This window comes from Rhipicephalus microplus, chromosome 7 (assembly GCF_043290135.1).
Source record: "Rhipicephalus microplus isolate Deutch F79 chromosome 7, USDA_Rmic, whole genome shotgun sequence".
Lineage (NCBI taxonomy): Eukaryota > Metazoa > Arthropoda > Arachnida > Ixodida > Ixodidae > Rhipicephalus > Rhipicephalus microplus.
This window is the reverse complement of record NC_134706.1, coordinates 161,578,247-161,603,002: the sequence shown is the minus strand read 5'-3', so window position 1 is coordinate 161,603,002 and position 24,756 is coordinate 161,578,247. Positions and strand designations below refer to the sequence as shown.

The 24,756-nt window shown below is 47.4% G+C and overlaps 1 protein-coding gene across 1 annotated transcript in view; it reads left to right on the top strand.

Moving 5' to 3' along the window:
* Positions 1-24,756, top strand: part of LOC119180028 (sodium-coupled monocarboxylate transporter 1-like) — a 335,015-nt gene that overhangs the window by 192,647 nt on the left and 117,612 nt on the right. Inside the window, exon 9 of the mRNA XM_075868345.1 lies at positions 12,268-12,397. Within this exon, the coding sequence (XP_075724460.1) occupies positions 12,268-12,397 (130 nt within the window). The remainder of the gene's footprint in view (positions 1-12,267; positions 12,398-24,756) is intronic.

The window sequence follows — 24,756 nt, the reverse complement described above, 5'->3', positions numbered from 1 at the left end:
TTACCTGTATCAACGAAGCAGTGCTGAAGGCACTTCACCTGCAAATAATGAGGAATTCATGCATCTCAGTTCAACAAGTCACATCATCTACCAAAACTTTGGGTCGCGTTAATCTAAAGGTACGGATAGGAAAAGTGACAAGAGAAATTCAGGCTCATGTTCTACAAGGCATGAAGAGCAACTTACTTCTTGGCTTGGATAGTGCTTGCCTCTTTAACTTGTCGCTGGACCTTGACCATACATTGACTACCGAATCATCGCCTAGAAGGACAACGACCAGCACCATGACAGAACCATCGACTGACCTCGACATCCCCAAGTACACCGGATCAGCGGACGACGGACCCGTACAGGACTGGTTCAACCTATTCGAGCTCCACGCCGCCGCTGCATCCTGGTCGGAACGGGAGATAATCATCAACTTCACTGACTACATCTCCGGTGAGGCATTCAAATTTTACCTAATTCACATATTCGAGAACGATGAGTCATGGAAAAAAATCAAAGACGAGATGATTACCCGTTTTAATGACTATGACCAAGACTTCCTCATTACACACCATCTGCATACAACCACACTCGGCCGTCACAGTCCACGCTTATTTCTCAAGAAACGTGGCGTTCCACCAGGTTTCTCTTCACGAAAGTCGGCATTTTCAAAGTCGTGGCACCAACATACGACACGAGACGTCGCACACCCTACTGATGCCTTTCAGGCTTCGTCTCGCATACATGGTCCACCACCTGGTTTTCTACGACGCAGCTCTTCAAAGGCTCCTAACGGTCGCTATTCGTGTGATAAGGACGCCTTGTTTATGGTAGACCAGCTGACACATGGGGAAAATACCAAACAACGCCAAGATGGCTCAAAGAGTGAAAATCAGTCTTCACGCATTACAACACCAACTAGGGACTTGCACGTCACAGCAGGGAAGGTAATGCCACCGTAAACCGATAGGAATGTAGACCATTTTGCCAAAAGACTGGACTTACGGGTGGATTTTTCACGGGCAAATAAATCGGCATTTCCGATGTATTTACGGCACCATAATACTTCAGGTATTACTGAACAACCCGAATCACTTGATGCTTCGTGTCGCACACATGGCCCACACGGCTTCGGACGCGTGACGGCATTTACGCACGACGAGTTAGTAAATCCGCACAAAACCAACCCAGACAACGAATGTTCACAGGAATCTCATTTGTTCAAAGTATTCAGTTCAGCAGTTCCACAGAGACAGAAGCATTCACAATCACCATTTTGTGAAGAAAAGTGTTCTGCAGAAGCGTCGAGTGTTCATCAATCACAAGATCGAAGCGACGTGAATCCAGTATACAACCTCACTGCATATAATGAAAGTGAAACCGCAGGTGCGACTTCTGATGACATAAGTACGCTTCAGGCAACGACCAACAATGAACGGTTTATAAATACAGAAGATTCAAGTGCATCAAACCCGTCACATTATCTTGCGCCGGAAACAGTTGCATTGGTTGGCGTCGTAGAAGCCTGCGGAGGACTCGCTAAGAATCCTGGCGCAACACGATCAATGTCACACCACAAGCAAGTTGACGAAACGAAGAAATTACAACGTCAACGAATACTTCAACATTGTCAATGGCGAAACAAAACTTCATCGAGTGCACTCTTAAGGCTTGAAGAAGATTGCAAAAAGGCCCATCGTGGTGGATACATTCTCCACCAAATATCAAGAATGTGCCTTCCATCAAACCATCTGCGACATCGCCATAGAAAAATTTCCAAAAGCCACAAAAGCACCCCTTGTACTCGGCAGAAACACAGGCAGCGCCCAATCAACCTCGATCAACGCGCACGCAAGCTGCCTGCACGACCTGTGCCACGACGAAGAATTCGATGCCTACGATATCTGAACTGTCCATTCTGCAAGGTGTTTGAGCCTCGTTTGTTCTTCACAAGAATGCCGGCTACGATTTCTGCCATCTCCACGTCCAAAGCATTCTTGTGTTGTCCAGGACGCAACCATCAGCCTCGCCCACCAGAGCTCCTGCGTTCACCAGACTGCTCCCACGGCCTTGAAGATTTAGTGAGATTGTGGAACTCCGTCGGGACGTGAAACTGCAAATTTGGCCATTATTTTGTTTATTTTGTTTTCAATTTGTTGTAGTTTGTAACCAGTGCCAGCTTTCGAGGGGAGGGGGAATCGTGTGACGTATGAAGTGATGGTTAGTAGAGGTCGAGAAGGAAGAAGTGCAGATCAGAATAAACATGGCGTATGAGCCAGGCCACGTCTCCCATTCATCATAGCGTCACATATATACATATACATATATACATATATATATGAGATATAACAGACAGTAATGCCAAGGAATGTACAGGGGAAGTTATTAAAGCCAATGGAATGTAAATAAGAAGAAAGAAAAGTGGATGAAAAAATTACCAACTGTGAGCAGGAATCGAACCTACGACCTTCGAATTACGCGTTCGATGCTCGAACGCGTAATTCGAACGCGTAATTCGAAGGTCGTAGGTTCGATTCCTGCTCACAGTTGGTAATTTTTTTATCCACATTTCTTTCTTCTTATTTACATTCCATTGGCTTTAATAACTTCCCCTGTACATTCCTTGGCATTACTGTCTGTTATATCTCATTAATATTGTGTTAAAATACGGAAAAACGAGCCTTTAGGTATACACTTCTTTCCCTTATATATATATATATATATATATATATATATATATATATATATATATATATATATATATATATATATATATATATATATATATATATATATATATATATATATATATATATATATATATATATACAAAAGAGGGCATCAAGCGTGCAGCTGAGGCTCAAGCTAATGAATGGCGGCTGGTGCATCGCCTTACTAACAACAACCTTCCCGCTCAATAAATCTCCTTTACATTTGGTGGAGGTGCGGGGTACCGTCCCTTACACCTTCCCGCTACTATCCTGGAACTCCGTTCTCGACGGCTACCTTCTGCTATGCCGGACGCCGATCAGCAGACGCTTCCATCTCTTCCGGCCACCTGTCCAGGCAGTGTTCCTCAGCGGGAGCCTCCAATCTTTAGTGGAACAGATGACAACGACGTTGAAGAGTGGCTCTCGACTTTCGAACGGGTGAGCGCTTTAAACAGATGGACGGACGCAGACAAGTTGACACGCGTTTCGTTCTATCTCGCGGGTGTTGCCAGCTTTTGGCTTAGAAACCACGAGACAGACGTCCGAACGTGGCCGCAATTCAAAACGTCGGTTGTAGCAGTCTTCAATCGACTTGCCGTCCGAAAACTTCGTGCCGAGCAGCGTTTACGCACACGTGCACAAGAAAGGGGTGAAACCTCCACTAGTTACATAGAAGACGGCGTCGATTTGTGCAGACGCACGAACGCCGCAATGACGGAAGCTGAAAAATGTAAGCACATTCTCAAAGGAATCGACGACGACGCTTTTCAAATGCTCTTGGCGAAAAGCCCGACCACGGTTAACGACGTAATCAGCCTGTGCCAAAGCTACGATGAATTGCGGAAGCAGCGAGCTCTGACAAGACGCCCTTCAGCGCACGATTCGGCATCACTTTCTAGTGTGACCAATGGTCATGACCAAGCGTCACTAATAGCCGAAATAAAAGCATTTTTCCGCAAAGAAGTCGTACGACAGCTTTCCTTGGTGCCCTTCACATCAGAACCTACCACAGCTTTACCGTCGTCTCTCCGTGGCGTCATTCAAGGAGAGGTCGCTGACGCCCTACCAGCTGCTCGCGAGCATAATCTTGTGGCTGCTTCACTCGACGAGGCCGCGGCTGCAGCCATGCCAACTCGCAAGCGCCTGCACCTCCGTTCCACCTCGCGCGAGCTATCCCCCACCTGTTAGTCCACTGAACTAGCACTAACACCGCCAACCCGTGGCGCACCCTCGACAATCGCCCGATATTTTACGCATTTCAAAACCCGGGACGTCGCAAGGTGTTGCCGCCGCCGGACGCACACCGACGAAAACCGCCGTGAGCCCTTCTTCCCGCTTGACTACAACGAGCAATACGGTTTCTCCACTCCATGCCAGCCTGTTATCAGGACGACCACCACTCTCGGTCGGGACGTCTTCGCTCGCCCTCTCCACGCCACCGCTCGCCTTCTGCTATGCGTCGACGGCCCACGCCTAACGAGGAGGAAAACTACACGACGCAGTTTTAGATGCGGAGCATCTAATACTCGAGGCTTGTAGTGCGGCGCCGTCCGCAAGCTTCCTCCTCCTTCTTCCACCATCTGTGCATCCCTTCCTCCTCTACACACCGCGCGCGCTTCACTCCTCCACCATCTGTGCACCCTTCCTCCTCTACACACCGCGTGCGCTTCTCCTCTTCACGAACATTCGCTAGCTGTATAATGTAGCGCGCATGCGCCGTCACGCTTCGAAAACATCGGCAGCTGACGCGCGCGCATGCGCCGTCGCACTTCGAGAACATCGGCAGCTGACGCGCGCGCATGCGCCGTTGCGCTTCTCCCCCTTCTCGAACATTCGACAGCTGACAGTGCATGCGCCGTCGCGCTGTATATATACTCAAGGTCGGCGCTCGCTCGCTCAGTTGCCGCTCGTCGGTTGGTTTGTACGGCGCGTCGACGTTGTTATGCCAGCGAGTCCTCGTCAAACGTCCGTGCCTCGGAAAAAGGCAATCTGGGTCAAGGCCAGCCCGCAGTCGGCCTGGCGCGAACAACTCGACGGCGTGAACACGCGCGGCGCATCTCTGGCCCACGTGCGTTGAGTCAGCTGCGCGCGTGACAGCGAGCCGGCGTCCGCGTGTCTGGTGGTCTGACGCATGGCGCGGCGACCCCCCATTGGCGGAATCTGCCCTGACGACCAGCGGCGCTTCTGATTGGACATTTTGGTTGGACCCGGTGTAAATAAAAGAAGCCCTGCGGCGCGTCGCGATCGGCGTTCCTATGAGCGAGGAGACCCCATGTCGGAGGGCCAACATGTATGCGAGTCAGCGGTCTTAGGCGAAAGGCTGACCTATGTGTTAGAGAGGAAAGCTCGGCTCTTCGAGTCTCTGTCGGCCCCAGTGCCGAAATTGTAACGCCTCTGTATATGTGCTGTACATAAACCTTGTTTAACTCACCGTCGTCTCGTCCGCTCGTCTTATCGGCTCTGCGCAGAAGCAGTCGCGAGCTGATAAACATACGCTACGCAACAGTGGTTGGCAGCTGCGGGATCGGCCGGCGTCAGCGACATCGATGCGGTGAGTGCCTGATGTTTTCCCCTCAGTTCACCAGACTACTCTAGCTCAGGTTGTAGTAGTTTAGAGAAGGGCTGTGTGAAGCATTAGAGTGAGCTTTGATCGTTTCAAGCAAAGTCGAAGTGCTTTGAAACCAAAGTTAATGCGGAGGGGGTAAACACGGGAGAGTGAAAAATTGCTTGCGCGTCTTGCTAGTTGACTTATAGTGGGTACGGCAAGTAAATTGTTAACAGGGGCAAACAGCAAGAGGCTAGTGTGAACGATGGAGAACCTTAAAGTGAAGGAACTCATCGAAATTTGTGAGGAACTCGGCATTACTTTGGGCCGTGCGAAACGAAAGCAAGCGATCCTTGAGATCATGAAGGATGAGGGAGTGTCGGCTGAGGAAGTCGATGAGGCCTGGGTGGATATTAAAGCACGCCGTGATGAGGCTGAAAGGCGAGAGGTAGAAGCTCGCGAACGTGAAGAAGCTGAAAGGCGCGAACGTCGCGAGGAGGCCGAGAGACAAGAGCGCCTTGAGATGAAACGACTAGAATTGGCAATCCTACAGTGTTCGCAGGCGCCTAGCGTAGCTTCTCCGACGATTCAGGTCAGCGGTTTTAGAATTCGTGACCAACTGCCACCGTTCGTAGTAGGCGAGGACATGGCGAAGTATCTCGTCAAGTTTGAACACGTCTGTGAGCGAAACGCTTTGGAGCGGTCTCTTTGGGCGCAGAACCTGTTAGCTCTTCTTCCCGGCGAAGTGTCCGACGCGATAACTTGCTTGTCTAGGGAAGCGTTTGAGAGCTATGACGAGGTTAAGGAAGTGCTCTTGAGACGTTATAAGTTGTCACCCGAGGTTTTCAGGCAAAGGTTCCGGTATGCTGAAAAGGGGAATGAGTCACACGTTGACTTCGCGTTTCGTCTTAAAGCCGATTTGATTGAATGGCTCAAGGGCGAAGGGGTTTATGACGACCGCGATAAAGTGGTGGAATGCGTTGCATTGGAGCAATTCTACCGCTGCATTGAGGAGGATGTCAAACTTTGGCTGCAGGACAGACTTGGGGAAGTACAGTTAAATAAGGCAGCTGAGTTAGCTGAGGAGTATTATGCTCGCCGAAAGTTGCATAGCAGGGCAGTGCGCGTTGAAAAGGATGAAAGGAAAGAGGGCTTTTCAAGGAAACCTGATCAACGGAAACCCGTTCCGCACCGTAATTTCAAAAAGGACCCGTCTCTTACGAAGGACAGTGTAGGGGAAGGGCCAACAGAAGCGGAGAAATCGAGTGAGGTTTCTACCACACAGGCATTTGAATCGGAAAACAAACGGAAGCCGCTAATCTGCTACAACTGCAAAAAGGAAGGGCACATCGCGAGAAACTGTCAGGAAAAGTTTGCTTTCGCAACGATCCGAGAATCAGAAAAAAACATTCGGTTGTTGGAGCCGTATCTCCAAGAAATTAGGGTGAATGAGAAAACGTGCCGAGCACTTAGAGACTCAGCGGCAACCATGGACGTTGTCCATCCTTCATTGGTGTCTCCGGATGACTTTACTGGAGAATGCGCGTGGATCAGGCAAGTCGCCGAGGAGCAGAGTGTTCGCTTACCAATCGCCACGGTTGTCATTGAAGGCCCGTTCGGTGAGCTTCGCACCGAAGCGGCTGTGTCTGCCGCGCTAAATGATCGTTTTCCTTATCTTTTCTCTAACAACTCGGAGCAGCTTCTCAAAGAGCGGGGCAAATCGTTCTTCCCCAACTTAGCCTGCATGGCTCTCACGCGATCGCAAGCGCGAAAGCTTTCGCGGAAGCTCGACTTGGTTCCATGCGGTGAACGCTCAAGTGACCTTGTCGGCGGATCGACGGAACCTCAGAGAGGAAATTTTCCGCGTGAGTCATGTGAGCAGTCACGCGAGCGGCCCGTCGCGGAAGCGGCCGGCGCGGTATGCGTTGGGGGAGACGACATGGCGCCATTGAATCGGAGCGAGAGGGTTGCAACGCTCTCGCCTGTAGCGGAAAGTTGGAGCGAGCTGCCGAGAGTTGATCGAGAGCAGCGTGAGGATCTCTCGATTGAAGCGCTAGTGGAAAGCCAGATTGAAGCGCGAGTGGAAAGCCAGAAAAACGCGGCAAAAGTGCTGTCGAAGGAGCACTACGAGAAATCGGGGAAGAAGCGTGCTTTTGAAGTAGGGAGTCAGGTAATGCTGCTGCAGCCGTTCAAAAAGAACAAGCTTGAGGTTGATTGGGAAGGGCCCGCCAAAGTATTATCGAAGCCTTGCGATACAACCTATGAGGTGCAAGTAGGAAGGCGGCAGAACAAAATTTACAACTTGATGAAACCCAATGTTCAACATCAAGCGGTCGTAAATCAGCTGTTGAAGGCTTCAGAGGAAGAGGAAGCAGAAAATTTGAGTTCTAGTGAGGTGATCGAAGGGGGATCGAAAGTAATCCGGGAGCAGATAAACCTAGAGCCTAGCTTAAGTGAAGGAGGACCTGAGAAAGAGGACCTGAGAAAGATTGTTTCCGAGTTTGGGTATGTGTTGTCGGACCGTCCCGGAGACACGACGGTGATCGAACACGATATCGAGCTAAGCGGTGAGGAGTCAATCAGTAGCAAGCCGTATCGTTGTTCCCCTGTGCAACGTCGAAAGTGTGAGCCGCTCTTGGTGCCGCATAGGTATCGTCGCCTAAAAGTGGCCGGTTACTGAAGTGGAGCATGTTGCTCCACAGCGCAACTTTGACGTTCGCTATCAAAAAAAAATAAAGGAAAGGTAAACGCTAATGCAGGTGCATTGAGCAGTGCGTTCCAGCTAGTAACTTCTCAACCTTTCGGTTTCTGGCTGGCGATTCGGGGCAAAATTTTGACCTCATCACGACCTGGGCTGAGCGCTCTCGTTCAGAGTGATCTCAAGGGGCCAACTTTGTGGTATTCTAATTCGTTACGTTGTTGTACGTGGAAAAAAATTGGAGTTGTCATTTTAAGAGTCTTTTGTCCCACATGTGCCTCTTGATGTAGAGGGAACAAAATTCCGATAAACACGTAGATAGGTATATGTTGTATTATACTTTGTCTGGTGTTCTGTCGGGTGACCGAAGGCACTTGCGTGTGTCGTGTGTTGTCTGTTGTCGATCCGTTCTTGGCAAGTTGCAGAACCATCGACAAGTGCTGAAACCGAAGATGGTCAGAAGAGACGAGTGAAGCTGGTCAGCAAGTTGTGGCGACAAGCCAGTGGAGCTGGGATCCGTCGTCAAAAATGGGATGTGTCCCCGGAACAGTCTGGAGCTGTATTCTCCCCATGGCCCTGGAGGCGAACCTGGAGGGACCTGGCGAACGAGCGCACCTGACATCCGTGCCCCGTGGAAGCAGCTCGTCTTTCCGGTGCATTGTCTGGCGGCGGGGGTGCTGTTATGCCAGCGAGTCCTCGTCAAACGTCCGTGCCTCGGAAAAAGGCAATCTGGGTCAAGGCCAGCCCGCAGTCGGCCTGGCGCGAACAACTCGACGGCGTGAACACGCGCGGTGCATCTCTGGCCCACGTGCGTTGAGTCAGCTGCGCGCGTGACAGCGAGCCGGCGTCCGCGTGTCTGGTGGTCTTACGCATGGCGCGGCGACCCCCCGTTGGCGGAATCTGCCCTGACGACCAGCGGCGCTTCTGATTGGACATTTTGGTTGGACCCGGTGTAAATAAAAGAAGCCCTGCGGCGCGTCGCGATCGGCGTTCCTATGAGCGGGGAGACCCCATGTCGGAGGGCCGACATGTATGCGAGTCGGCGGTCTTAGGCGAAAGGCTGACCTATGTGTTAGAGAGGAGAGCTCGGCTCTTCGAGTCTCTGTCGGCCCCAGTGCCGAAATTGTAACGCCTCTGTATATATGCTGTACATAAACCTTGTTTAACTCACCGTCGTCTCGTCCGCTCGTCTTATCAGCTCTGCGCAGAAGTAGTCGCGAGCTGATAAACATACGCTACCAAACAGCTGGTGACCTTCCCGGCGGAGTTGAAAGCAGTGGCGCCTCCGGGGCCGTGTTGGCGTCGCCGTCTTTCGCAACTGTGGTGGCTTCGGTGGGATCGGTCCGTCGCTACGCAACAACGTCCAAGGTCGCGGTGAAATGAATTCCAACGAATCCACAAACACAATGATCGACGTCCCTTCGACCAGCGCCGCCCTTTCGCATACGTGTGTACGTGTTCACTCATTTAACACCCCCTCCTACAACCACGTTAACCAATTTAGCCATCGACCCAAGTAAGTCGCAATTTAACACCCCATTTCACAACCACGTTAACCAATTTAGCCATCGACCCAAGTAAGTTGCACTTTAACACCCCGTTAACCAATTATATGCTCCGCATCCTCCTCAGTGTTCCCCCGAGGGAAGCTGCGGGCAATTTTTTTGAGGCAAGAACCGCGCAAGTTTCGGTTTTCCCAAGTCCTCATTCGTCACCTAGCTATACCAAGTTTGGTACTGATACCGTTATTGAAACGGCCAGGAGAACTAAAAGTCGTAGGCAGATAGATAGATAGATAGATAGATAGATAGATAGATAGATAGATAGATAGATAGATAGATAGATAGATAGATAGATAGATAGATAGATAGATAGATAGATAGATAGATAGATAGATAGATAGATAGATAGATAGATAGATAGATAGATAGATAGATAGATACGCTCAAAGTCGCCGAAGTTCGCTAAGAAATGCTTCGAATTTAAAACATCACCGCAAGCACGCAATACACAACGCGATAGCCCTCCTTTTGCGTGCAGACGCGCTCAGCGGTGACGCTGTCGATAGCAGCGCCACTGCTGTCCGTGTAAACTCGGCGGTACTAAAAATCCGCATCATGACGCACTAGCTTTTGTGAAGGTACCGCAAACGCCATATTGTTTGCCCACTTTCGCGAGGTGTTCTGTGCGAGCGCTCGCTCCACGAACAGACGCCACCGTCGTACTCTTTCAGCATACCCGAGGCACCCGATGCAAGGCCGCTCGATGAACACACGGCGCAACAGTGCCCGAGATGCCCAAGCGTCTGGCAAATCCAGTGCACCTGCGTGCTTTCGCATTCGTAGTTTCCCGGTGGACACTCTAGAGGCACTGCTGCGGCTGCTGGAAAAGGAGGTAGAGGCGAAAGGGTGCGATTTGCGCTTGTCCACTTTTTTTTTTTTTTTTGGGGGGGGGGGGGGGACTTTAGGCTGGCTGCTGCGCTAAAGAAGTGAGCCGCGTTGCTTGTTATGCGCGAGCCACGAGGAATGCAGAACGGCCTGGCCCACGACGCTGGTGCTGCGACCTCATCTCCGCTCACGTCCAGGTGTAAAAGCTGCAACCACGGCACGGCCTCACGCCGCCGTCTCGTCCCTCGTTCCTCAACTCACCACACACCGTTTGGCAGTCCTCACAGCATCGAAGCTTTAGCGAGTTTGTGTTCTCAGTGGCGAGATAGCCCGACAGGCTTGCGTTGGGCGCGCTCTAATGGTCGTCACCTCCGCGAGGCGCTGCCTCCATGGAGTGTGGTCTCTCCTACACGCGCGCCTATTAGACTCGTGATTTGGTTGAGAACGAACGTCTCTTATCACGTTGTCATGGCCGCGTTTACTAAAGGAGCGCGCTGCTGACACATGACCCAGGGAGAATTGCGGCAGCTCTTCACGATTGTCCTGTGTATACTTGTGCGCTCAATTTGTGCGTCTTCCTTTTTGTTTGAACACCGCGTTTTGAGTGTCCGGGTGAGAAGGTTGTTAGTCCATGCTCATCCTGTTTAAGCTAATTATGTGCGTGCTTTCTGCTTCAACACGTTACATTGCAATGTGATGCAGCTGCTGAAACAATGCACAATAAGACACTTTTTACTTTCGTGTTATACCCATTCCTACATAGAGGGATCAGCCACGTTTTGTTTGTTTGTGTGTGTGTGTGTGCGTGCGTGCGTACGTGCACGCGTGTGTGTGTGTGTGTATGTGCGCGTGCGTGCATGCGTGTGTGTGTGCGTGCATGCGCGCGTGTGTGTTGTGTGTGTGTGTGTGCGTGCGTGCGTGCATGTGTGTGTGTGCGTGCGTACGTGCGCACGTGTGTGTGTGTGTGCGTGCGCGCGTGTGTGTGTGTGTGTGTGCGTACGTGCGCGTGTGTGTGTGTGTGTGCGTACGTGCGCGCGTGTGTGCGTGCATGCGGGCGTGTGTGTGTGTGTGTGTGTGTGTGTGTGTGTGTGTGTGTGTGTGTGTGTGTGCTTGCGTACGTGCGCGCGCGTATGTGTGCGTGTGTGCGTGCGTGTGTGCGTGTGTGTGTGTGCGTGCGTGTGTGTGTGTATGCGTGCGTGTGTGTGTGTGTGTATGCGTACGTGCGTGTGTGTGTGCGTTTGTTTGTGTGCGTCTGCGTGTGCGTGTGCGCGTGTGTGTGTGTGTGTGTGTGTGTGTGTGTGCGTGCGCGCGCGCGCGCGCGTCGCAGCCCAGTGTTTCTATCAAGTCCCGAACTAGGTATACAAATGTGAATCTATACCATGGAATGGTACCACTTGCTTCAGTGTCGGAGTGGAGACAATGTGGGTATTACATTCGTTAGAAAACGAGAAAACATTTTTTTTTCTCATTATTCATACAAAGCGCAGATAAAATGCTAGGCGTTTGTCCTACTTCGTGCACTCACAATGTAGAACAAAGTTGTCCTTAAGCGAACGCCAAAGCAGGACGTCCGAAATTCTTGCGCTGTCAGTAGTTATAATGTCGTTTCGGAAAAATTATGTGAGAACTGCACGATGGAAAAATTCAGCCTTTTCTACACTCCGTGAAAAAATCAGAAGTTCGAAGTGTCTGTAAACTCTTCTTGGACGTTGAGTAGATATTGATAAAATATTTCTGCTTGATAAATCTTGACAATACTTTTGATCGGCTGCGTGCGAGAATATGGTATGCAGCTACGGTGTGTGCACCCTCTTTCTTATTTCGCCTGATTCATTACGATGAAGATAACGGAACATTCACACATGTAAAATAGTGTGATTTTGTAATTATACCTTTAGTCATAAGGGAAAGCCCTCTCAAGATAACGCAATTTTACAGAACCGCTGTGGCTGGTGGATTGTTTGTCCTTTGCTTCTTCCTGATCGCCACAGCATCAGGGTTGACGTTGATATACTGGTACAGGGACTGCGACCCTGTGCTTCGAGGAGCCATCAAAACATTCGACCAGGTAAACAGAATTATTTGCCTTAAACGACAAAAGGGGATGAATATACAATATTTTTTGCTGGTATGCCCAGCAGCACAGTAAATGTAATGCTACCGATGACCAAGCCTCAAGGTTAAGACTATCGCAGTGAACGAATGCGCTAGAAAAGACTTTAATGAAAAACTTGAAGCGTTGCTGAATGCATTGTCAAGTTTAGGCGGATCACCAACTGGTTTACCAACATTGACAAAGTACTTATTGAAAGCACAGGCTAAATCAAATCCGGACAACATTCCATTCAGTGTATACTATTCTTGTTCAGCACATTATTATCTTTCAGTTTTGTTAGATTAGTTACTTCTCTCCATACTTTCCTACTGTTGTTTTAAATTCTCGAGAAATGCTCAATAAAATAATTAGTTTTTGCTGTCTGATTTTTTATTCAGTTGATTTCGCTAGTTTTTACGCTCTTTTAAAAGACTGACTTCCCGGTTCCAAATGAAGGAATGGTACATCTTGTTCTTAGTGCGAGTTTTTTTTTTTTTTAGTAAGTCTTCACTTATCCAAGGCTTTCTTATTTTTTTCCTGTGTAATCTTTTTTTAATTAGCGAGAAAGTGCTGTTTGGCGCCTGAGAGCTTAGAAATTAATTTTGAGTATGCCAAATTTACTTGACCGATGCTGGACATGCTATTCCAATTTATATGCTGAACAAGAAATTGAAATTTGCTTAACTTATCTTCATTTATTTCTCGCGTTAAGTAACTATAAACTGTAACTTTACGTTCTCGCACTCTTTTAATAAAGCAAAAAACCGGAGTATGATCCCTAATGTCCGAACTCAACAATGCACATTCAATACTACTTGGTTGAATGCTTGTAACATTGACATCTAAAAGAGTGGCGGTGTAAATAGTAATTCTAGTTCGTAAAGTATTGTCATTGTGACATGCTAAAGATGAAATAACACTGTTGAAATTACGGGTGTTCGAATCATCATGCAATGAATTTATGTTAACGTCACCCAAGAGCACAAATGTAACAGTGGTAGAATTAAAATTTTCAAGTAATGTTTCAAGAAAATTTAGAAACTGTCTCTTATTTCCAGTCGGTGGTTTATACATTGCTGATACAATTACAATAGACAGTGATACAGTGAAATATTTAACACTGAGAGTCTTTATTGAGCAGTCTTCAAGTACAGAGTGCTGGTAGCGACGTTTAACATAAACAGCAAGGCCTCCACCTCTGCCACTAGCACGTAGGAGACCGTTATATGCGTAGTTATTAAAATTAAAGTGGTCGTTATGTGTGAGCAGCGAAATCTCAGAAAACACCGATATATCAAATTCTGTTGTTAATGACGTAAAAAAATTATCGAGTTGATCGCCTTTGTTTTTCATGCTTTTTACAATAAAGTAAATAACAGATTGTTCCTGGTGTAGGTTTTGAAATTTAGCGTCGAAAGACTAAGGGTTGTACAAAAAATAAGTCGGTATTTCGAACATTGCCATGATTGTTTGAGAGAAAAATGGTGCAGCTATTGTGATATTTTGCACAAATCAACGTTATTGGCAATACTGATGGCATTCGATGATTCATTCCTTCTGGCGAAAATCTTTCCTCCGCTCGTTCATAAGAATTTCCAAGATATTCCTTTCTTGCGGGGAATTGTGGCTCCAAGTAGTTGCTTATTAGCCCGAGCTAAATGCTCGTTAACGTAGACCCGATCAGATCCAGGAAGTCCCAGTATCTCATTTGTGATACGATGTTTCCTAGCTTTCTCAAGAACCACCTGTGGCTTGTTGCGTCGCACAAAACAAACGATAGTGTTGCTGTTGCCCGTCACTCGTGTTGGTATCTTGTGACATGTGTCAATATCAACAGCACAGAGTGGTTCGTCCATGACTTCGCGAAGTTTTCTTATGACGTTAACAGCATTGTCGACTGACTTGACCCCCTTAAGCTCGAGATTCTTCAAACGGGTATACTGTTCAAGCTCATCAACTCGTTGCGATAGCTGCTTATTTTCTTTCTTGAGAGCTTCGTTATTTTGTAGCACGACGATAAGTTTCTGCATCAATGCTTTCAGTTTTGTGTTAATCGCCTTGGTTTCATCGCAAGTATCACTACAAAACTTCACACTTTCTTTGACAGAGCGCATTTCAAGTCTCATTTCACGTTTAAAGTCATCCAGAGCCTTTACGAAATCTTTTGACATTGTTGCGAACAAAATAACAATAGAAAACTAAGAAACTCAAAAATACAGTGCAATGAACACAACGTAACAGAGCTTGGCAGCAGTGCGCAGAGACATATGCCATATGCAGGGAGAGGTATAGCTCATCTGCAAGAAGCAGAAGAATAAGTCTGATGCCTATTGCTTGCGCACCGCTTCCAAACTGTGCGAGTCCGCGGAGCTTGCAGCCTTTTATAACAATTGAAGCCGGTGACGCCTTCCTAATTGGCCCTTGTGATCCAGCACCACGTGGTAGATCAGCAGATACCAGGCACCGAACATGTGTCGTAGTTCGTGGCGAATCTGTAGAATCTCGTTGACCAATTCTTGAATAATCGGCCACCACTGCAACAAGCAGAAGAATTAGTTTGATGCCTTTTGCTTGCGCACCTCTACCAAACTGTTTGAGGCAGCGGAGCTGGCAGCCTTTTAGTGTTGCAAGATAATGGTCGTGTGTGTGAAAATTATTGCCCTCGTTCGGGAACGACTCTGTTTTTAGCGCAGATGCATGCAAGAAAAGGGCAATGCGACCTCGTGGGTGGCGCCTATATTTATGCTTAGGTTGTCACCGACTGTAGTTACATTGGTAAATTTCAGTCATTAGGGGTGGTGAAAGAAGCCCAAGCGTTCACCGACACCACTTGTGCCAAGTGAACCAATGAGTGCTTCGAGAATATTACTTCATTACCATACTCTGGAACCAGGCACGTAGGCAAGGAGAAGGGGCCCAGGGAAGCCCACCCGACCTCCCAAAAGTCGTCCGGTGGGCAATGCCAGAGTGTAGAGGCACAAGCACAAGTATTGGCGTACATGTGCACATGTGCACTTGATGAAATGAAAGGCAAACGCTATTCAAGGAACTCACAAAGAACAGCTATCAAAGAGTCTTTATTCTGAAAGCATGGCAACGATCACCGAGAAATTGAGTGTCCGGCCCGCGAATCAACACCACAACAAAAACACCACTCACTCATATGCCTGAGGCGTCAGCGAAACCATTGTCTGTACAAGAAAAAATACATCCGAGTGTCTAAAAATCATACGACCACATGCTCTCTACGTATTTCCAAAGACCGTCCCCCGAGGGAGCCAGCTCGAGGCACTGTATACATGGAGAGCTTAGAAACGGAAACTTTAGTACGAAATGCGACGGCTTCGACGACCCATCAACCCTTTGGACCCCAGTCGCACCTATGCGAACCCCACGACCCTTCGGCAGTTGCGTCTGTCTTCGGGCAGGCGCCCGCAAGACGGAAAGAGTAAACAGCGTAAACAATTTGTTACGATTGGGACATCCACCTGTTGAAGGAATTTTTATACAGCTCTCTCGTTATTCGTCTATTGTGCTTCAACGAAAGCGCCATAGTTGGCGAACTTGCTCATAGCCATCGGGAAAGTGAGCAGACGACCACCGTTTTTATTTACGTCGTTGCACGTATGGTACCGACTTGTTCGTGTTTCCGATTCTGTTAGAAAATAGCAACGTTCCTTCTATGTGTGGAGGTTGAAGCTTCAAGGTATTTCTAACAACGGCTCTGGAATGGAGTGCTTACCTACAAAAACCATCCCGCTACAGTTTTATACTCATTTACCGCAACCCCTTATGAGAAAGAGTGACGGAAGCAATGGACCGCTGCCATGCATTGGTACGTACAGACGAGCCGCTCTGACATTGTGCAAGTTGATGCTTCGCTTCTAGTTTTCAAGCTTTCGTTATGCCGTATTGGTGCTCGTTGAATGCACTCGATCATGTTTACAGTGGTAAGCGACAAAAGTTATTGTTGCAAGAGCATCTGTTGGTTCGGTTAGACCACCGTGCAAGAACACCTCGCTCGAATGATACCTGTTTATTATATACAGAAGCTGCAATGCGGTTGGGTATGTAAAATGGGAAACAATTTTAACTCCGACCCAACAGTACGTGAAAATTTAAGGACATTTTACATTTCTGCACTACTTTCTTCGTATTTTCCATGAAAATACTTTCTATCGAACAATTAGGCCATCCCCCCCTCCCCGGAAAAAGAAATTCTGCCTACAGGCCTGTCTGGGACTGTGTAACAGAAAGGCTACGATTGTAAGGAACTAACTTACAAAAGGCGTTGGCTGAGCGATCAGAAAAAGCACGCGCATAGTCCAATTTGAAAACAAAAATATATTCGATGAAAGATGTAGGATGTGCCGGTATGAATGCCGTCCTGAAGTATTCAAGGAAAAGTGTACCTTCACTCATGGTAATGAACGAAACGTCTAAGACAGGATTCCATCGGAACCTGGATAACTGAAAAGGAAAAACTAGGCCCAAATGACCTAAGGCCTTATGAACAGAAACATACTCTAGCCCTCATGTATAAGGTGGCATGAGCGAGCCGCAAGATCAAGTCCAGCTGGTGGTCAGCTCAGCAGCAGCCTGAACTTATAACGTCTTGACCAGCTATACTTCCCACCAAGAAGTTCAAAATTTCGTAGAGAATCCGAAGTTTTTTTTAAGAAGGAAAAAAAGAAATAAAAAATGTAAAGAAAAAACGAGTACTAGTCACCGTATAAACTGTTGGTTGAGAAAGGCAACACATAAATGGGTTAAAAATATATACAAGGAGAAGAATGCGTGAGCCTGAAAATGTCACATGAGCCGCTCTTGTCGCACAAGGGACAATATACAACGTACTCGACCAGTGGCTGTCTCGATGAGAAACTGGCAGGCGCTGAACCAACTAAAGCTTCCTAAGAATGAAAATGGGAAGAAAGAATAGAAGAAAGAAGAAAAATCGTAGTGACATCATGGTAACGAACCAGCATGGCACTCATGCCCCAATGTATAGAACTATTGTTTATCCGAGCTCTCTGTGCCTGTTCGAGGAATTCCGGTGGGCATGCTATGGAGATTCAGTGTCAGTGAATGCCATGCAACGAAAGCATGGAAGCGTGCAGCATAGGCCTGGTACTAATGGGTCCTGCAGGCCGTTAAAGCAGGCCTGTGTCTAAACACCACTAGGTGTTAAACGGTGCGCCGTCTGTGTAGTATGTAACCCGTGAGAGGCAAGTGCATGCATTTAAAGAGCGGGTTTAAATAGAAGCTGCTTTCACAGTCATCGGAAACAGAGCCAGACACGATTGCAAGGCCTGGTAAGGACGTAGTGGGGGATTCAATAGACTCCCCTCCGCCCGGTCGGGCCAGTCCAAGTCGCTGGACTAGGGCCGCCACGCCCTGAACGATTTTACCGGTATTGTATCAATACTCCCACCTACGTGCATCATAACTCTCAGACTAGGCAATATAAAAAAAGGTCGAAATAACAGAGCAGCTCAAAAGAGAGCGCTTGTCCAGAGCCGGAAAAGCCATGCTCCCATACCCCATAGTCGTTAGTATCCGCAATTGAGAACATCACGCCAAGTTTGGTTATGTGCCGTCTGGGCTAGGTTGTGGTCGAGCATAGTCTGGCAGCATCTCATCAATGATTCTCTCAATTCTGGTTAAAAAACGCGGTTTCTGCGCACGCTTTGACTTTCCGTAGATTCCTCCACCGTCATGGTGGAAGAATCAGTGAAGACTCGTAGAGCGGGCGCGACTTGCAGCGCAATTGAATGAAGTCCCGGTATAGGGACCCGCCAAGTCCTCTTTTGATCTACACCTTCTTCAATAAATGTTTTATTCATTCATTTATTATGGATCGAAAAAGAGTGGCCGCCAGTGGTATCGTGACAATACCTTCATTTAGGTAATGAAGAATTAAGTGTCCTCGTGCACAACATGGGCACCGTGAATTAGGAGAGAGAATAAATCAATGTAGATAAAAAGGTAAATGGGTTTGAAATACGAATGAGCGACTTGTTTGGTAAAAAGTATGCTGGTATTTTCTCAATACTCGGGATCCAATTGAACAGAGTGGTCCCAGAATAAGTTTTTTAGCCAATCTCTGTACCAGAAGTTTCACATTTGATTATGAATTTTGTGCTAATAGATTTAATGAAGACTTCGGAAACTTGTAAGGCCAAATTTAGCAGCTGAGGCGGCGGCTGCATCGGCAAAATGGTTGCCGTTACCATTGGTGTGTCCACGTACATAACAAGGATGCACGGAGACACGCATCTTAGGCAACGTGAGGTCCTTTCCTAACTGTGAGATTCGCGAGTTCGACGACTTTGGACCGCCTATTGCTGCCAGTACTGATAGTAAGTCAGTATATAGGTGGGCAGTCAAGCCTGTTTTATTTTACCTATTTATTTATTTATTTATTTTGGGGGGCATTTTCACAAAATGCCCACAAAGGTGGCAAAAAGAAAGAGCGTCTCCTGACTTTGCCCACTCTTCGTGAGGCGCCTCGGGCCCGTACTACAGCAAAACAGTACATAGAAATATTCAAGATTATACATACAAATTATAAATAAACTAGGATCGCTCCAACAAGCGGGAAAATATTGGTTAAATATTCAAACAAAGCTCTTCCTTAGCAATAAATACAATGGTGTTGTCAGCACTGTTAACATGTATTGAAATGCATACCTTTTGTGTTTAATATCAAAAACAATGATAAAAAAGAATGATTACAAAAAATGTATTTTTTACATTACCAATATTCGGCACGCGCATCCTATGAGTGGGTTTGGATTATTACATTCGTAATTCACTTCATAAATTTGGTAATGTTATTCAACTCCCTAGTGTACTCTATTACTTCAAAAATCTTGTTGCACAGTAAAGTATTTTGGTTATTAATTGACTATATCCCATAGTTAGTCCGACACATCGGCCCCACCAATGCAACAGTACGTAGATTGTATGTAAAATCTCTGCTTGAGTATGTTTCGGAAAAACTCTGAAAGTTATTTTTAATTTTTATAGATAAATATGACTAGTTGTACCTTATAGCATTCTGGGAAGGTTATAAAGTTGTACACGTCTAAAACGGCGTGTATGTGGGGATCTAAGCGTTAGTAAATACTTGATTGCCTCTTAGAGCGCCAGAACCTCTGCACAGTATAGGCACTGCTTGCGTTCAGATTCCTAAACCTTCCCACTTTAAGGATTAGTTACGGTAGGTTCAAAACTACGAAGGCGGCTCCAGCACTTCTGGATGTCTACGAGCCATCGGTATAAACATGGAATGCTCGGCAGCGGGTGACGTCATTGATCCTGTGACGGGTTAACTGCGTGAAGGAGTGAGAACATGCCCGACCTGCGGGATGGTCGTCCAACGTACCTCTGGCGGGTGATGGTTCATAGCAGGTGGGCTGTCTAAGAATAAATAGTGAAAATTCAGATCAAATGCGTTCCAGCTCTAGTTCAATTGGAGGCGCCCTTGCCAGTACCCGTTAATGTTGCTGTGCGAATGGTGCGGTAAGCCGCTGTTAACGCTATTAACGGAAGGCAATGAGCGGATATAGTTTCTTCCCGGAGAAGGGAATCAGGGGGATGGTTTCTACGCACCAGAGTATGCAGCGTGGCTGGTGAACGGTATCGCGACTTGTTTGTGTAACATTTTTTGCAGATTGGCCTGATCCTGTATATTGAATTTGGAAAAAAAAGCAAAAGTTTTTGGAACCAAGTTTTCTCATTTTTGACGGATGTGATCTATGTGTTCTTTGAAGCCTAATCGAGAATCGAATATAACCCCTAGTAAGCGAAGTGATTGTTTGCGTTGCAACCGTATATCACCCATAATAATATCAAGGGGTGCAGTTCGAAGTGCGAAGGGTCATTTCGGAAACACGATGTACACTGACCTCGAAACACTGAAAAACACTTTTGCGACCTGCGCCCAGCGACCCACTCTCTGCAACACTTCGGCTGCCGTTTGCTCTAAAGCCGCCTTTGTTGAGGATGACACCGTAAATATGGTATCGTCCGCAAAAGCCTGAATGCTCACATTACTCGGCATATAGGGGTCTGCAATAGTCTGCTAATAACAACGCTCCACAAGAGCGTAATCATGGGGGACCCTTGGGGACTTTCTAGAGTAGGACTCTCATTACATGGGAGACTTTTGATAGAAAGATTACCTTTTTATCCGTTAAAAAGAATTTTGGTAGATTGTATATATTTCGGGGACACCCGTGACGTCGGAAAAAGGTGAGTACCAACGGGTGCCATACTGAATTGAATGCGCGTAGTGAAGTATAGTGAAATTATACCCCTGGTACCTTGAGATTTTTGTATTGCTTTAACCTTTCTTTCAAAGCATTGAAGGTCATGACTGCCCTCCTAACCCTAGTGAAGCTGAATTAATTATTGTGAATCAAATTATCTGAACTCTATTTGAATTTAGAAGGCGTTCTAATATTTAGAGGAATATTGAGCTCCTGACTATTGGGTGGTGAGAAGATGTGTCATCTGGTTTACGACCGGGTTTGGGGATAAAAATATTTTTTCCAGATTTCCAAACCGGAAAATACTTTAATCACAATGCTGAATCAAATATAAATAAGCGTTACTGTTTCACAGATGTGCCGCGCCAATCCAAACTTCATTCCTACGTTCAATAAAATCATAAAAAAATTTAGGTGCGGGAAAACCTCTTCTTCATTATGCATACCACGTTTAAAGACAATATAAGATAAATGAAAAGAGGCTTTAAGTAATACCAAAAGCGCTAATGTAGACGAAAACCCTGTTATAGAAAAACGAAAAGGGTGGGCAAAGATAACGCAATTGTGTCCTAAGGCCTAACCGAGCACAGATACCTCGCGGAGTGTCTCATAAATGACAAAGGGCTTGGCTGGAACAAGCCGAGCAGAAAATCGTAAGGTTATAAAAAAAAGAAAAGAAAAAACAAAAAGAAACTGTCATGATAACATTTTGGTTAACAAAAAGTCAGCACGCGAAAGAAGTTCAATGGTTCTTGAACACGATGCACGCCGAGAAAAAATTGACCCCGTATCTGCACGGTAATCTGCAAATGTCGTCGAAAGACTATAGTCTTGCGTCTGGAGAGATTGAACAAAACATTTATTTTATGTTCTGCGCAAGAAAATCGGTGAATGATATTCTGGAGGCGCTGCGTTAGAGTGCCTCGAGCGTGCAGCGAAAGCGAACGAGCGCACCAACCCACGTCACACATGAGACATGAGCTCTATCTATTAGTTATCTTGGAAAACAAAACTCGCGGCTCTGAGACGGGTGCGCACGTCCGTCTCAGAGGTGATAAGGCGTAGAACGCAAGGCGATTGGTAGGTGCCACCACCATGTCGTCTTAACAAAGCGTAGGAAAAAACTTCCCTTTTCGTGTAGGCGTCGCATGGTCAGCACCGCGTGATAAACGCTGCGATCCTTAGAATAACTTATGTATGCTTTTTTCTAGGAAAAGACGCACATATAGAATATATACGTGTGGTTATGGTGCCTCAGATGTGCGCGATAATTTCTTTTTAGGTGACAAACACACAAATATGAACGCGAGTGTTTTTACGGGGGTATATATCTACCAAGTGGCTTTTTGCAAACCGTCGGCGGAACCTTCAACTGTTCTGGTGCCATATGCATGCATTTGATCAGTGAAAAGTTTGTGGGGCTTCACGAGCTCAAAACATCTATGGTGAACGCTTTCGGCTTTGACTTCGGTTCGTGGTGCGCTGTTCCGCAAGCACGATTAACGTGCGTTCGAGCGTTGTTTTAGTGCTTCCCCGTGAACCGCGGGTGTCTCGCTCACCGCAATTCACGGATACCAGTGCGACAAGGCTGTGTTCGGCTGTCGAAACCTCCATATGTTTCTTGCACATGCGTGTGCTGTGAGCAATTTCGCTTATTTGTGTTACGAGTTACACGCGTGTCAGTGACAACAGCCTCTTCTTAGCTGTTTGAAGACAATGCGCTTTCGCACGCAAACGTTGCATGTGTATTTAAGCAACATTGGTTGGGGCTTCGGATATAGTCGGCCGTTTGGGGTATACGATGACGCCGTTAAAGTGCCTGGTACCGTTAAAAGTGGACAAACAGACAAACGTACGTACGTACGTACGTACAAACAGACAGACAGACAGACCGAAGCTTTTGCGTTGAAGGTCCCAAGAAAGACTATTGTCTTTAGAAAAATTAAGCTGGCAGCTTCATTAGCGTACAACCAGCACTTCACGCACACAAGTTCAAGCATTGCCCGATACATGGCGTCTTGAAGTGCATGTCATCCGACGTTTCTAAGCGTGCATCGTTCCAATAGGAAACGAAGGAAGAGAAAAGAGCCAAAAACTGAGGCATTGCACGGCATGTGTTCCACACCATGTAACCAGTCGTTTCGCTCGCACAGTTGCCTTTCCGCGGTGAAATCTTGGTGCACCGTCGTAGTCGCGAGATCTCGGTAGGCCTAGCCGAACATCACGGTTTTATCATGGTGTCTTCCGCCGACCGGGACAGTGCGGCAAGGCAGAGGCCGCCGAGGTTCTCACCCTCACCAGTGCATGGCCGACAGGGCGGCTCCACCCCCAGATCGTCCCAATCGTGCGGGTGTGTCCTTTGTAATTTGCTCTCTCTTAAATTTCGTTGCGCCTTGGTACTGCGTGTAAATGCGAAACGTGTAACTCAAAGTGCAGCACGTGCTCAAGCGTGGTCGGGGATTGTGTGTCCGACTAGCTAACCAGCCAAATGCGCATGTCGCAGCAAGCACGCGTACCTTCTTTGTCCATAGTCGTCACGTGGCTGTATCATCGTTGTTGTTTCTCTCGTTACGAGGCAATCGTAAAGGTAGTGGTCGGTTCCGTCACAGGTGGCGCCGCACGAGCAGTCTGGTTCCGCAAGCAAATTGAACCTGTAAAAGTACGAGTGGAACCAGCCATGCCCCGTTAGAAGTATCACGATGGCTTTGTTGAGTGGAAACCAAGAAAGCGCGTCTAGGACATGCAGAACTCACTTAAAGAGGTCCGTTTCAGCGTTGCTTTCCCTCCAATCAAGCTACCAGGGGTGCAGTTGTTCTCTCCTCAATGCACTTTGAACCACTCTCGGAGGGAGTGCGGCCTGCCTCACGTTGGCCAATCGTGCCATGCGAGCTGAAAGAAAACTGGCCAGATCGTTGCCGAATAGCCCCTTGCAAGTGTCCTGGCACGCGATAGAGTGTAATCTTTGTCACGGCAGAATTGTCCCTCTAGAGAATCTTCACATCCCTGACTCTCGAGTGAGTTGTCCGCTACACTCTTAGTAAAATCCTGGCTAGACTACACGCCTTCAGGCAGGAAATGAAGTCAAATTATCGCCCTTCTACGCAGCTCCGTAGCCGTGTCCCAGAGAAACCAGCCCGATCTAGAGGGGCCTTAAGAATAGCAGGGATTTTTGATAATTTTTGGCAAAGATATGGCCTGCGATAAGGCGTTACATTTCCGTAGGTGGCCCAGCCCTGATGCGGTGGCGCAAAAAAGGCATTATTTTGCGCTATTCAGGGCAGTTTCTCACCGATAATGTCGCGGATATTATGACTACATGTAACTAGAAAACCATTTGTGTCACAATCACCTACAGCTTGCGCTTTTCCGCGCTCACGCTTGTGGCTGAACGGTTCTGGGTAAGCTGATGCCGGCTTCTGGTGCCAGGCTGGCGCGACAGAGACGGCAGCTCTCCCTTTTTTTATTTTTTTCCTTCTTGCGCCTCCTCTTACCGGCTGTATGCGTTACTTCCGTGCCGCGTTGCTGTCACGGGTATTTTTTTATTGCTGGGCTCCCTATAGACAGGATTTTTGTAAGTACGCTGAAGCGCGCCGCCTATATGCCGTTCGTTATCCAGCACCGACTAAGAGTGTACTTTAAAACCGCCGGAACAGAAACAGGTAGTCTGTTTTTGATCTAACATTTGTGCCCGAACCCTTATTGTTGACGTATCGCACACCTCAATCACTGCTACAATTTACGTGCAGTATGTACTTGTGGCGTTCTAAACTCGGTATCTACCCCCTGCTCTAATATGTTCCCTCGGTTCCTGCAGAATGAATGCTGCCCCTGGCGGGTGATCCGTGTACAATTCGTCTGTATATATGTGTATTCCCGGCAAACGGGACATTCGCCGTGCCTCGTCCTGCGTGACCCTCAGAAATTGGAAGGCGTATCGGGCCGAGGGTAATCCTGACAGACGTCTAGAGTTGGCAGGACGTGATCAGAGTGTATAGACAGCTCTCTGTAATGGATCGGCTTACGCGCGACCAGCAACCATTACTCCGAATTGCCCCT